At 51.5% G+C, this 13,461-nt stretch overlaps 2 protein-coding genes across 6 annotated transcripts in view; one reads left to right on the top strand and one right to left on the bottom strand.

Annotated features, from left to right (window-relative positions):
- DDB2 (damage specific DNA binding protein 2) overlaps positions 1–5,426 on the top strand; it is a 22,017-nt gene extending 16,591 nt beyond the window's left edge. Inside the window, exons 4-10 of the mRNA XM_004264079.4 lie at positions 603–748; positions 2,026–2,125; positions 2,217–2,394; positions 2,723–2,865; positions 4,370–4,534; positions 4,681–4,726; positions 5,028–5,426. Coding sequence (XP_004264127.1) covers positions 603–748; positions 2,026–2,125; positions 2,217–2,394; positions 2,723–2,865; positions 4,370–4,534; positions 4,681–4,726; positions 5,028–5,077 — 828 coding nt within the window. The 3' untranslated portion in view covers positions 5,078–5,426. The remainder of the gene's footprint in view (positions 1–602; positions 749–2,025; positions 2,126–2,216; positions 2,395–2,722; positions 2,866–4,369; positions 4,535–4,680; positions 4,727–5,027) is intronic.
- Positions 1,921–13,440, bottom strand: ACP2 (acid phosphatase 2, lysosomal). Of its 5 annotated transcripts, XR_007479034.1 has the most exons (12): positions 13,255–13,440; positions 12,578–12,673; positions 12,160–12,246; positions 11,118–11,270; positions 10,910–11,008; positions 10,741–10,830; positions 10,138–10,270; positions 9,262–9,344; positions 9,041–9,147; positions 8,778–8,953; positions 4,943–5,060; positions 1,921–4,586 (listed from the first exon to the last, which is right to left on the bottom strand). XR_007479034.1 is itself a non-coding variant. In XM_049714409.1 (11 exons), exons 1-11 carry the CDS (start codon positions 13,366–13,368, stop codon positions 5,032–5,034), a joined length of 1,167 nt encoding a protein of 388 aa, XP_049570366.1. In that variant the 5' UTR covers positions 13,369–13,440; the 3' UTR covers positions 1,921–5,031. The 5 variants fall into 5 exon arrangements, 4 of the variants coding, with proteins under 4 accessions (XP_049570366.1, XP_049570365.1, XP_033268364.1 ...); XM_049714409.1 differs by having other exon boundaries at positions 1,921–5,060; XM_049714408.1 differs by lacking the exons at positions 1,921–4,586; positions 4,943–5,060 and adding an exon at positions 5,511–6,460 and having other exon boundaries at positions 13,255–13,407.
- Between the last annotated feature and the right edge of the window lie 21 nt (positions 13,441–13,461).

Raw genomic sequence — 13,461 nt, 5'->3', positions numbered from 1 at the left:
AAAGAGCAGTTATATGATAAACAGATTATGGTACATTCACACAATGGAATACTGAGCAATAAAATGGGATGAACTATAGATACAGACAGCAAGTTGGATGAAACTCAGGGGCATTACACTGAGTGAAATGAAAGAAGCCAGTCTCAAAAGGCTGCATACCGTATAATTCATTTATATGACAGTCTGTCAAAGGCAAAACTATTGTATAGTGATGGAGAACGGATCAGTGGTTGCCAGGGGATAGGAGTCGGGGGGAGGATGGGACTATAATGGGAGAGCACAAGGGATTTTGGGGGAAGTGACACAACTGTCCTGCACCCTAATTTTGGTGGTGGTTATTCAAATCTATACGTGTGTTAAAATTCATAGAACTGTATACCAAAAACAGCAAATTTACTGTATGTTAATTAAAAAGTATGAAATTAAAACTAAAACCTTAAGAAACAGTACTGTGGAGAGCATCCTACTGTCTAGGCATCTAAGCTGGCCTGGCCCCAAGTGCAGTCTGGCTGGCTCTTGTGTCTGAGCGGAGTATGTGCACCCAGGCCTGGTCCTCTTCCTGGGCCGTTGTCACTCACTGGCTTTTTTCTTCCTTGTGTTAGATTGGAGCTGGAGGGAGCATCACTGGGCTGAAGTTTAACCCTCTCAATACCAACCAGTTTTTCACCTCCTCAATGGAGGGAACAACTAGGCTGCAAGACTTTAAAGGCAACACTCTCCGAGTTTTTGCCAGCTCAGGCACCTGCAAGTGAGTAGTTTAACTCAGAGGGGAAAGGGCTTCTAGGCTCTCGGTGTAGTTCTGGCGAGAGCATCCAGGTCCCATTTCTTTCACCCAAACCTGGCACGGGGAAGAAAGGAAAGGTGTTAGCTCCTTTCCACGTTTCCCTCTCTTTCTCAGTCTTTTTCTTTAGCTGCTCTCACTCTGGGCCAGGTGGGTTACTGCTTCAGGGAGCGGTTCTGGAGCTTCAGCTCTTCTGTCAGTCATTCCTGTATTAGACTAGACCTTGATTCTCACTGGACAAGTCAACATGGCATTTGTCTAGAAAGCCACTTAAAGCCTGGACCAGGAATGAAGAACTTAAGATTCCATTCCTTGCATTCACTGGGATGTAATGACCTGACCAGTTCCTTGATGGAAGCTTAAATGGATATAATCATGTCCATAAAGCACTCTGGACTCCCCAAGAGCAAGTGGCTGGAGAAATTACAAAATGCTTGTCACTTTGATTTCTAGCCAGAGACATGACTTTGCTCCCTAAGTATTTGGGGGTGTGGGGGTCTAACTAGCACTGGGCTGCCCCACAGGTGTAAGAAATACAGGAGCAATAGGACAATAGGACAGGTGATAGAATAGACTTACTCTTCCACAAGAAGCCCTCCCCCTGCAAGATGTTTACAAGGGATGCAAAAGGCAGTGTAGCAAGGATTTGAGGGAAAAAATGAATCTGAGCTCTCCTGGCTGGGTATCAGGATCCCTGAAGCACCCTCCAACCCCATCTCTTCACATCATGTAGTCTGAGGGACAAAAGAGCAAGATACAGCTTCTGAGTTGTGTGTGCCTTTCCCCCTGAATGCTCAGAAGGGGGCAGAAGTTCCTTTCTAGCCAGCTGTGAGGAACAGAGCTGGGCAGTCCCTGTTTGGTGTGTCACATCTCCTTTGGCCCGACCAAGGGTGGAGGGTGAAGGGAGAAAGCAATACCTGAGTCTTCCTCAGGACCCAGGGCTGAAGGGGGCAAGCCCGCCTGGGGACCTGCGTTATGGCTCTGGGTTTGGCTGCTTCAGGGACTCTGAGTAGCTGAGGATCCTGGGCCCAGCAGTAACTGGACAAGTTTCTGAGCCCCACCACCCCCATAACCTCTGTGGGGATGGTAGACAAGTCTGAGTGCTCCTCACTGGGAGTCCACGACAAGTTATTCATTCATTCAACAAATATTTATTGACTGTCTAATATACGTGAGCTGCAACAGTGAATAAATGGAACTTGCCTCTGTCCCCAAGAATCTTACAGCACAGTCTCTCCCTCCAGCTTCTGGTTTTGCAGCCTGGATGTGTCTGTCAGAAGCCGAGTGGTGGTCACAGGAGATAACGTGGGGAACGTGATCCTGCTGAACATGGACGGCAGGGAGGTGCGTTCTCTGGAGCCTAGGTCCTCCCCTTCCCTCCCTGACCCCCAGCTCGGTTCTGCACCCCCCACCTGAACCGAGCTCTTCTCTGCAGCTTTGGAATCTGAGAATGCACAAAAAGAAAGTGACCCACGTGGCCCTGAACCCGTGCTGTGATTGGTTCCTGGCCACAGCCTCCGTAGATCAAACAGTGAAAATCTGGGACCTGCGCCAGGTTAGAGGGAAATCCAGCTTCCTCTACTCGCTGCTGCACAGGCATCCCGTCAACGCAGGTGTGATATACCAGACCTCGTCCTTCCTGCAGACCCTGCTGACCCGACCGCTTCAGGGGTTTTCCCTCAAAGTGTAGAAGCCACTAGGCCAAACCTTTATACCCCTGATAGCATCGGCCAAGCTGAAGTCCTGAAGCCTTTCTGACTCTAGCTGCTCGTATCAGCTGCTGAGCCTCTAGGATGTTTTTGTTCGCAGCCCAGATTCACCTCCCTTCCACCTGTCTCTAGAAAGGAGAGGGAGGGAGGGTGCCCCTGCAAGAGGCCTGTGAGGGCCAGGACAACAGGGGGCCCGTGGTTCCCTGAGCTCAGGGGCTTTTCACTTTGCCAGCTCATTTCAGTCCCGACGGTGCCCAGCTCCTGACCACTGACCAGAAGAGTGAGATCCGTGTTTACTCTGCCTCCCAGTGGGACTGCCCCCCAAGCTTGATCCCACACCCTCATCGCCACTTCCAGCACCTGACACCCATCAAGGTAAGTAATGGAGGGAAGGAAGCTGTGATCGTGGGATGGATCAGGTCTACCAGGGTGGGGAGAAGGGGGCAGATACAGAAGCCTTCAATGCTAGACCTCTTCCTGTGCTGACACAAAGCAATCTCTTATTCTCTGGCTCTCTCTGCACCTTTTGTCCAGCTCTGTGATCCCATTTTGCTGAGTTTTCTTCATGTCTCTTTGATAAGCTTATTTCCCTGAGTTTTTTCCACGCAGCCCAGATCTCACTGTGGGCACTTTCTGAGATCCTAACCCTCGGTTCTGCCCTTAGTTTCAGTTACCTGTGTGTGCAGCTGATCTGCAAGCTAATCTTAGCCCTCATTAGCGGCTTCTCTGGCCTCAGTCCCTAAGGCTTACAGTCTTCAAGTCCTGTGATTCTTTCCTGCTCATGCCCCAAGCAGTCTGAACTCTGCCAGTCCTTCTGCTTTACTAGTATATATTCTTTCCTAGAACCACAGCCCCTCTTCAGACCTCCAGATCTCATGCCTGTACTTCTCTAGTCAGTATAGCATAGTTCAGGCAGGCGGACACCCCCGGGGTTAGAATCCTTGAGCAAATTACTCAAATTTTGGATCCCAGTTTCCTGGTCTATAAAAAGCGAATAATGGTATCTGCCTGACAAGGTTGTTGTGAGGATAAATCCTTATACTTAAAGCACGTGGCAACATGCTTAGCGCCTAGTAAGTACTCAGTAAACAGTGATGACTTGGTAGTAGAGTGGCCCCCACGTACCTCAGATCAAATCCAAGCTCTCAGTAACATCAGGGTCCTTTAGCAGTTGGTGTTCCCCATGGATCCTTCCTTCCTTATCTCCCACTTGGTATCCAGCCAGCCCAACCAACAGCATCCCAGGTGTGACTTGTTTGTGACTTATTTCCAAGCCACTGCCGGTAGCACTTCTTCCTTCCTGCTAACCATGTCTTTTCTCCTTCAGAACTTCCTTGAAAAGCTTTCTTGGGAAAATCCCATCAAGTTCTGTCATTCCAACAGCTGCCAGATCTGTTTTGAGCAGGGTGATCTGAGGAACACAGGTGTCCTCCCCTTCTTCAGTCACTAGCCATTTTCTACTCAACTCATTGACATTGATGGAGGAGGGAGAGTAGTGGGATTACTTCAGAACTTATTAGGTCCTATTTGGTTTTGCTTACCGGAGGCTTTTCGCTTTGTAGGCTTACCTCTTTGGTTCATGTCTGGGTCGGGCTGATGTTAAAACATTTATCAGTTGGTATGATCTCAGGAAATGCAAAGGAGAGAGAAGGCCTGAAGGTGTCCTAAGGGTCAGGGAGGCCAGCTGGGGATTTTAAATTTGCAACGGTAGATGCGCACGCACTTGAAAACCATTCCTGTTGTTTCATGTAGGTCTTATCTCCATTATTAAATTGTTGGCAGTTGTATGAACAAGTGTTGTTAGTGGCAAAGATACTTTTGATGTCCCTCTTGACAGTGTTCTGCGTTTACTCTTGTGACCTGCCTCTCCATCTCCTAGGCAACCTGGCATCCTCGGTACAACCTCATTGTCGTGGGCCGATACCCAGATCCTAATTTCAAAAGTTGTACCTCCCATGAATTAAGGACGATCGATGTGTTTGATGGAAGCTCAGGAAAGATGATGTATCAGCTGTATGACCCAGAATCTTCTGGTATCATGTCGGTGAGGCTTGGGCCCTCAAATAATAATGGGAGGAAGCAGGGATTCACCTTACCTTATTGGATCAAAAATGACCAGAAATTAATCCTTATGTGCCCTTCTCCCAGTACCCTCATTCCCTCCTCATGCTTATCCCCTTGTCTCTGCAGCTCAATGAGTTCAATCCCATGGGGGACACACTGGCCTCTGTGATGGGTGAGTGAATCTCAGGCTGGTAAAGCCCACCCTACTCCCCAAGGTTCAGGGCAGGTTAACCTCAGCTTAGTGCTGCTCCATTCACCCCAGGGTCATAGTCAGTAAAGATGATGACCAGGGGACAGCGGGCTCTTTGGCCTAGGCCCTCCATCCCTCTTGCTTTGTCTTGGTCACAGCAATGCCTGGCTGCTGCCCAGTTTCCTGGTATCTCCTTACCAAGTCCTAGGTTCCCCACACCAGCCCCAAGTTTTCAGAGGCTGATAATGGATGGTGCGAGTCAGACTGGTCTCACTCCTCCTAGGTTATCACATTCTCATTTGGAGCCAGGAGGAAGCTGGGAAGCGTAAATGAGAGACATTAATGAAGGTGGGGGCCAAGCAAGGGCTTGGAGCCCCATGGGAACAAGTTCTGCGAGAAGAGGCGGCTTTGTGTTAAAGGGCCAGAGGTATCCGAGTCCTTAGGGTTGGAGCAGGGGCACTGGGACTGCGACACTGGGACTGGGACACTGGCATGTACTGTTCTGGACGTAGCTCCAGCAACTCCAGAGTTGGCAACCCAGCTGCCCCAAGGGTCCTTGCTATATCTAGCCTGGAGCCAAGCTTCTCTTTTCTCCTCTCTGACATGCAGTGGCAGAGGATCAGGTAGTGGTTTTCGATTTGTGTTCACTATTCACATGGCCAATAAAACCATACCCGACTGAGCTTCTGAGTGGGTCTTCCAGCACTGACCTGGTCAAAGGGCTTCTCAGGTCCCCAAAATGAAGAAAAGGCACAGAAAACAGCACTAAGAGTCCAAAACCTTCATTCTCTGGAAGCTGTCTCAGCCCTATTCTGGGCCACAGTCAGGAGCTATTCAGCTCACAACCTGCCAGCTGGAGATCCCTGGCAGATCCCAGGAGATCCCAGCCTAGATGAGAGGGATAGTAGTTTCGTGATTCTGTACAACTCACCCCCCCACACCTCCCCCGACTCCCTCCCAAGTACCCACATCCTTCCGACCTGCTCAAGGTGCAGGGGTGACAAAGATGCTGGAGGCATTATGTCTGACTCCAGTTAATGGTGGCTTCAGCTGGACAAAGGAAAACTTCGCTGGCTGGCTCTAGGGTGATCTGGTTCCTTGGTGGCCAGTGTTTGTACCCCCAGTGTTTTGCAGTTTTTCCCACTAAAATAAGCACTGAGAGGCAAGACTGTGTCCTCTGGGCCATTTGCCAAACACTCTGGGTTGGAAGAGAGAGTGAGCAGGGCTTGATGGAGAGGCAAAGCAGATCAAGTGGCAACTCCTTCAGCCTTTTTATCCTAGGTCCTGAGTGAAACTTGAATACTCGTCTACATTTCAGGTCCTTAGAAGGGAGCATGCAGGAGGCAAATCCTGTTTGGAGAAAGCCAGCGTCCAACATAGTACTTGGTTAACGTCAGGCACATGAATGCTGAGTGACAGGTGCCACAGGCCAAGCTGAGCCCCACTTGTTCATCTAGGCTGGGGTGACCAGAGGGAGGCCCAACCCAGGGTCTCCTGTCCATGGGCTGGGGAGCAGCAACAGTCAGGAGCAAGGCCCAGCCCACCTCCCCGAGGAGGCAGAGGGAAGGGGGCTGAGTGGTTGTCAGGCATGGTCCTCCCCGTCTGGAACGTGGCGGTAGCCAGGAGGCTGGGCCTGCATCCGGAAGAGGACGGTGAGGAGCAGCACTATGAGAAGGAAGAGGATGGAGCCACATACAGCCAAGGCCACGATCACCTCTGGGCACGGGGCAGGGAGGGCGAGAGAAAGGTCATGTCAGTGTTCATTCAGCAAATATCTGAGTGCCTACCACATGCCAGGTGCTGTTCTTACAATGGGGATATCACAGAGGGCCAAGACAAAGTCTCCCTTGTAGATTTTACATTCTAGGAGAGGAGATGCCATGACAGGCAAATGATAGACATGATGGATTAGTGGCAAATGCCATAAAGGAAAACAAAGCAGGGTAAGGGGGAAATGATGGAGAGGTAGGTCAGTCAGGGAAGGTGTCACTGAGAAAGTGACCATTTGAACCTGGAGTCACTGAGACATACAAAAGATCTGAGAGAAGAGTGTCCTGAGGCCAGGGGTCAGGGGGTGGGGTGGGTGGACGGGAAGCAAATGCAAAAGGGAATTTGCTTGGCATGTTCTAGGACCAGCAAGAAAGTCAGTATCACTAGAGCAGAATACACAAGCACAGGAGATGAGGGCAGAGGACCAGACCAAGTAGGGCCTGGAGGCCATGGTAAAGAACTTGGGTTTTTTGTTTTTGTTTTGTTTTTTAATTTATTTTTCTTATTTATTTTTGGCTGTGTTGGGTCTTTGTTGCTGCATGTGGGCTTTCTCTAGCTGCAGCGAGCAGGGGCTACTCTTCGTTGTGGTGCGCGGGCTTCTCATTGCAGTGGCTTCTCTTGTTGCGGAGCACGGGCTCTAGGCGCACGGGCTCAGTAGTTGTGGCACACGGGCTCAGTAGTTGTGGCTCACGGGCTTAGTAGTTGTGGCTCGCGGGCTTTAGAGCGCAGGCTAAGTAGCTGTGGTGCACGGGCTTAGTTGCTCCGCGGCATGTGGGATCTTCCCAGACCAGGGCTCGAACCCGTGTCCCCCGCATTGGCAGGTGGACTCTTAACCACTGTGCCACCAGGGAAGCCCAAGAACTTGGGTTTTATTCCAAATGTAATGGGAAGCCACTGGAAGATTCTGAGAAGAGTAGTGATGTGAACTGATTTATGTTTAAAAAAAATTAACTCTGTTGTGCTGAAACACTGGTAGAGCCAAGAACAGAATCAGAAAGAACGTTAGGAAGCTTTTCAGTACTTCAGGCAAGAGATGATGGCAGACAGGGCTAGGGAGCAAGAGCGTGTACTTCAAAGATTGGGCTGGTAGGATCTGCTAGTGGTCTGGAGGTGGGGTCTGAGGAAGAGGGTATTCAGAATAGTGCTTTGGGTTATGCTATACACCTAGGTGGCTAATGCACCATTTACTAAGGTGGGGAAGGCTGGAGGAAGCGCAGATTTGGGGGAAGAGCATTTGGATGGATGGATTGATTTTTGAGCATTTGGATTTAGACTTCAACTGTGACATGCCTTAGTTGACATCCATGTAGAGACCTCAAGTCAGCAGCTGGATATGTGAACCTGCAGCTCAGAGAAGAGGTCATGAATCTGTGAGTCATAAAAAGACAGAACTTAGCATGGAGATGGTAATATAAGGCTGGGTAAGCTCACCTTGGGAGCAGGCATGGATGGGGAAAGAGCGAGGCTGAGCCCTGGGCCATCCACTGGTTAGTGGGGAGGAGAAGCTAGTAAAGGAAGCTGCCTATGAGTTAGGAGAAGAACCAGAGAAGCCAAGGAAGTGTTTAAGGAAGGAGTGATCGATTCTGTAATGCTGCTGAGAGGTGAGAGAAGCTAAGAATTGGTCACTGGCTTTGGTAAGAGGAGGTCATTGGTCCTTGACAAGAGTGGTTTCCATGGAGTGGCAGGTGACATAAGACTGTCCAGTGTGAGTCTGAGAGAATGGGCACTGAGGTAGTGACACCAGAGTCTAGGCAACCCTTTGAAGGATTACACCCGAAAAGGGGAGAGAGAAAAGGAGTGGCAGCTGGAGAAGGACGTGGGCCAAAGAGGTTTTTTTAGGCTTTGAGATGACACTGATCCAGGAGAGCAGTAACACTGAGCACCGGGGTCCGTGTGGAGGTGAGAAGAGATGGACCCAGAGTGTAAGTGGAAAGGCTGGCTCCAAGTGGTGGCTTGTACCAGCGAGTAAGCTGGAACACCTGGTGGTGGGAGGACAAGACAGTTTTCTCCCGGTTGCTTTTATTTTCTCTTAGTATAAGAAGAGGGGCATTGCCTGAGGGTGAGGAGTACGTCTCAGGGTGGGAAATTAACTGTCTAGGGATAGGATGGGCCTCGCCCCAAACCATGCAGCGTCTGAGCTGGCTAAAGGACTGCCATCCCTGCAACAGGACGGCTGGAAGTGCATCAGCTCTCTCGAGACCTGTGGATATGAATTGTAAGCTGTTCTGGGACACGGCCAGCATGGAGGCAGGCAGCAGCTCACCTGTGTCTGCAGGACTGCTTGCCAGCCGGCACTCCTGCTGCCAATCCTTGGGCACAACAGGCTCTGTGAGGCGAAGGAAGTCCTGCAGCGGGCAGCGGTGAGGGCAGCCAGGCAGGATCAGCGGCCAGGGGGCCTTGTTACTCTCATTTCGAAAGTACATTTCCACTGAGAAATTCCTGAGGGTTGATAGGAGACAAGATGGGAGCTGCCCACAGTCCCCACGTGAGCGCCTCTCCTCAGGGCAGACCCATAGCTCCACTCACCCAGTATCTTCCTGGTACAGTTCAAATATGTGGCAGGACGCATAGGGGGCTTGTTCACCATTGTAGACATCCAACGCCATTTGCAGAGCAACCAGGGTGGTGTCGTGCTGTAAGAGAGAAGGGCTCCCCATCAGCACTGCCCCCCACACCCCCAGGCGCTGAAGAGAGGAGAGATCCAGCTCCTACGTGACGTCAGCACACTGGGGACCGTGGAAGCTTACCGCAGAGTAGACCAGCAGCTTAGGGAGCTGGGAGGTGGTTGCCATCAGGGTCAGGTTCTTCCGTATCTGAGCCAGCAGGACTCCTGAAGGAGAGAGTCCCCAGTGTCAGTGGCTACAGCCATCACCGTCTTCTGACTAGACCTATCTGAGGTCCTCTCCCCCTCTGCCAGTCCTGGGTCTGATCACCAGCACAGAGAACGCTTTAGATTCAGGGGAACCAGGCAAACTCTACAGCAGCCCCTGCTCTCTAATAACTTCCAAATTTACAGAAGGAAGCAAGACAAAACAAGATATCTATATTTCTCACAGGTGCGGAAACCTGCCCATTTATTTATAAAGGAGCTACGAGGCCCTGCCCATGTTTGAAGAATTACTCCAGTTGGGAATAAATATAAACTTAAGATTGCTTCAGAGCACACAGGATGGGGGCTTCAGGCCAGGGGAACTCTGTCATGTGTAGGCTCTGAAAACTTTCTAGATGTTGGAAAGGTCTGGCAGCTGGCACTCCCTTGGGTGCTCAGATGAAGAAACTGAGGTGTATTACTCTCAGCGTCCTTTCAGAGTGGCCCCGGTGGTCCTCTGGAGGTAGAAGTCATTTGAGGGAAGGGAGGGTCTTCTGACATGGGTGAAACTTAAGGATATGAATGGCAGAAAAGCACAAAAACCTAACTGTGGTCGCTCACACAGTGACAAACATGCTAAGTATCTGCAGAACTGGGGAGACTGGATGGCTGACGGGATAACTAGGGGGATCTGGTTCTGAAAGAGCAGAGAACACCTCAGGCAGAGAAGTAAGCATGTAAGAAGCCCCCAGTAGCAGATGTCTAATGCTGTAGGGTTCTGACAGGGGAGTGACATGCTGCTTTTGTCACTCACCCCCCTGCAGCCGGGCCTTCTCTGCCTGCTCGTAGATCCCGAAGAGGAAGCGGAAGCTGAAGTCCTTTAGCCGGCTCAGACGCTGCATGGTTTGGGGCGAGGCCCAGGGCGGCAGGACCAGCCCGTGTGTCTGCTGTGTACGGCAGCGGGCAGGTTAGCTCCCCAGCCTAGGCCAGAGCCTCTCCCGAGAGCAGCTCTCTTCCCACGTGGGACAGTACCTGTGTGTGTGTGTGTGTGTGAGAGAGGGGAGGGAGAGGAGAGGCAGAGGGACTGGAACCAGGAGACACGGTGGATGGTGTTTAGGCTGCAGGGAACAGGAAAGCAGGCTTGGGAGCGAGAAGTGTGACTCAGCAGAATGGAGTCAGATACCACGAGAGCTCTGGGTGGACAGAAGCAGGAACTGCTGACGACCGATAAACTATTTCCCACTCTGAGGTTCTTTTTCACCCGTGAGGGAAGTTCCCTTGTTTCACAAGAGGTGGCTTGCTTGGACCTCCCCAGTAAGCATGGTGTCCAGGCACTGTGTTCTACTTGGCCTGGTCACCTAGGCCTGTCGAGGTATGAGAGAAGAGTGGTCACACCGGGGACCCTGAGCCGGCTCACCTCACAGAAAAGTGTGTCGTAGACATTCCAGATGGTCTCCAGTGTCAGGTCCGTAAGCCCTGTCTCGTTGGCCACCATATCCAGAAATTGCTATGAAAAATGGATCAGGGGATCAGTCCTGCCCTGGGGGAAAGGACAGTGTGGTGACCTCCACCTCAGCCCCACTCACTGCATTCTGAATACTCTCATTCTGATACTCCGGTGTCCGCCGGGTCTCGTTCTGCAGCTGTTCAAAACGGGGACATGGGCCCAATGGGAACTTCAGCAGCTGCAGACCAAAGCGGGGAAGCAGAGGCAGAGAAGGAGTCGGGGATCAGCAGGCCAACGGCCAGAATTGTCCCTGTCACCACCTCTAGGGAAGAGCTGGCTGGTCTTACCCTGTCCTCAGCAATGGGCACAGTGTGGACGGGGATAGGCTGCCAAGAGATGTTTGGGTTAAAGCGCTGCATCCCGTCGGGAGGGAAGAGTCCAGCCAGGTTGGCCTCAGCACTCATGAGAGTCCGGTCAAAGTCTGTACTTCGCACATAAACCTGCAGAGATGACAACATAAGTCTCATCTGTGGGAGCGGGGTGGGAGAGCTCTGGCCCCTCACTGGGGCTCCAGGGGTGGTTCTGTTCTTGATGGTCACCTAGCAAATTATAAATCAACCATGCATCTGGCCCTCTCCCCTTCTCTGGCCTTCCTCATCCCTCTTCCCAGCCAAGGCCCACTCAGCTGGGGGCATAGCTGTCCCCCATCTGTGAAGAACTCCTGTGGGAATGGCTCTAGTTCAAATGCCCCTCCCAGTCCAAAGTGCTTAGTCAACAAGGCTCTCAGGTCTGTCTGCTTGCCTGGTTTATTACAACACCTGTTTCCCTATCTAGGCCTGGGTCCTTAAGGGCAGAAACTGCCTTCAATCACACCTCCCTTTATAACTGTCTTAGAGACCAGGAGAGGAAATAAAATAAGGAACAGAGATATTTGCTTGTGAAAAGGGAGGAATAAGCTGTGAGAAAGGGCAAGATCAGGATACGGCTGGCCCTCAAGGAAACAATAACAACATCTAGGCACAAAGATCAGATCTGTATGGCGCACCATTATGTGCAACGCTAGCATAGTGCCTGCCCCATAACAGGTACTCAGTAAGTGTCTTGGATGGAAAGCCTGAGTTACTTCACAGAGTCAGAAACTACTTTGCTAGATCCTTAAGTCAGCTTGGATGCTTGATCACTTTTGCCTCTCTCCAAGCCAAGCAGGGGCAACTCAGCCTCTAGGGTTTTGTTTTAGACAGCCCTTGGATGTCTTGTCCTGTAGTTGTGCTGTAACTAAAAGTGCATGGAGGGAGGCCAGAGTGCCCAGCCTCACCCGTAGTCTCCCTGAGGGCAGAGGGTGAGAACAGCACTTCCCATTTCCCTTGCCTCTAGAACTCCCAGCCTTACCTCTTGCCGGTGGTAAGAGGTGTTGAGGAAGTCATGGTAGCGCTGTCGCAGAGCCTGGCCCAGCTCCCAGTGCTGTAGCATCCCCTCCTGTGGGCAAACCCAAGGGTTAAGAGGCCCACAGGGAAGGGATGGCTCACAATTACCACAGGGCCTAGCCACTATTGCTTTCCAAGTTCCTGGTTGAAAGTAGGAGTGGGTTAATCTGATACCAGGAGTCATTTATTAAGTGGCCGACTGTGCATGGCATTATGTATGCCCATTTTAATCTAGGCACAGATGAAAGTAAGATTAAGAAATGTGGTCCAAATCAGCACCCACATGGGAAAAGGCAGTTTGGTGAGGCCCTAAGCTCTGCAGCCTGCTCTAGAGGTCACTCATTCTACAGCTCATCCTGAGAGAGAGCTGGCTTCTGACCCACCTTGGTTAGCTGACCAAATCCCTGGGGCCATTCGTCTTCCTGATAGGGGTCCTTGGGGTATGTCTTCACTGGCGAACGGTCTCCATGTCGGTACAGCTGAGGGAAGAAAATGGTTAGCCTACAGGTCAGAAGGGTCCCCTCGATGTGGACACAGAGAGCCAAACTCTGCCCCATGTTGAGAAGGAGCCGTCACTCACTCTGGGAAGCCTTAACTCTACCAACTGCAAAAGACCCCAACTCAGAAGTCAGTAACTTCCTCCAGGTTCCAGAGGTTCTGACTTGGCTAAGCAATGTCACTGGAGACCTTGGGAAAATCAAAAGTACAGGTGGGAAAGGAAAAGAAATAAAAGCAATGCAGATGGTGGGGGAAACTGGAAAAAAAATCACCAAAGGTTTTCTTCGCGAGCCTCTTACCATTCAGCTACATCCCTGTCCCAAGGCAGACTCACCCGACCTATCCTCTAATACTGAACTCCGTACACCCTGACCCCCCAAATACCCCAGAGCTTCACAAAAACTGCGAACCCTGGCCTCCAACCCCGCAGGCCGGTCGTCTCTTCTTAAACCAGCTCCTCCTCCAATGGACCCCAGACCCCAGCAAAGCCCCGCCCATCCCTCCATCCGCAGGCCGGTGCCCTCCTAGCACTGGTGAGCCCTTGGCGACCCCATCTCATTACCAAGGTAACGAAACGCAGACGCCGGGCCTGGGTAGGTGGCATCACCATCAGGTTAACACCAAGGAAGAGCTGGAGAAGAGCCACCCGGCTCCAGCCGAACTGTCTGCCCGCCATCACCGCTGTAGTCTGTGCAGCAAAGAGGCTGGAACCCGCTGAGTGGCACTTGCAGCAGCCGCCCGGACGCACCCTTAAGGACACACGCCGGAA

This window comes from Orcinus orca, chromosome 8 (genome assembly GCF_937001465.1).
Source record: "Orcinus orca chromosome 8, mOrcOrc1.1, whole genome shotgun sequence".
Classification (NCBI taxonomy): domain Eukaryota; kingdom Metazoa; phylum Chordata; class Mammalia; order Artiodactyla; family Delphinidae; genus Orcinus; species Orcinus orca.
This window is presented reverse-complemented; position numbering and strand designations above follow the sequence as displayed.

Excerpts from the sequence above, each read along its gene's own strand:
- ACP2 (XM_049714408.1), bottom strand. The coding sequence starts at position 13,368 with ATGGCGGGCAGACAGTTCGGCTGGAGCCGGGTGGCTCTTCTCCAGCTC. Across the intron at positions 11,271-12,159 it reads CCTCTTACCACCGGCAAGAG|GTTTATGTGCGAAGTACAGA; the intron begins GTAAGGCTGGGA and ends TCATCTCTGCAG. Across the intron at positions 11,009-11,117 it reads TGCCCATTGCTGAGGACAGG|CTGCTGAAGTTCCCATTGGG; the intron begins GTAAGACCAGCC and ends TTTGGTCTGCAG.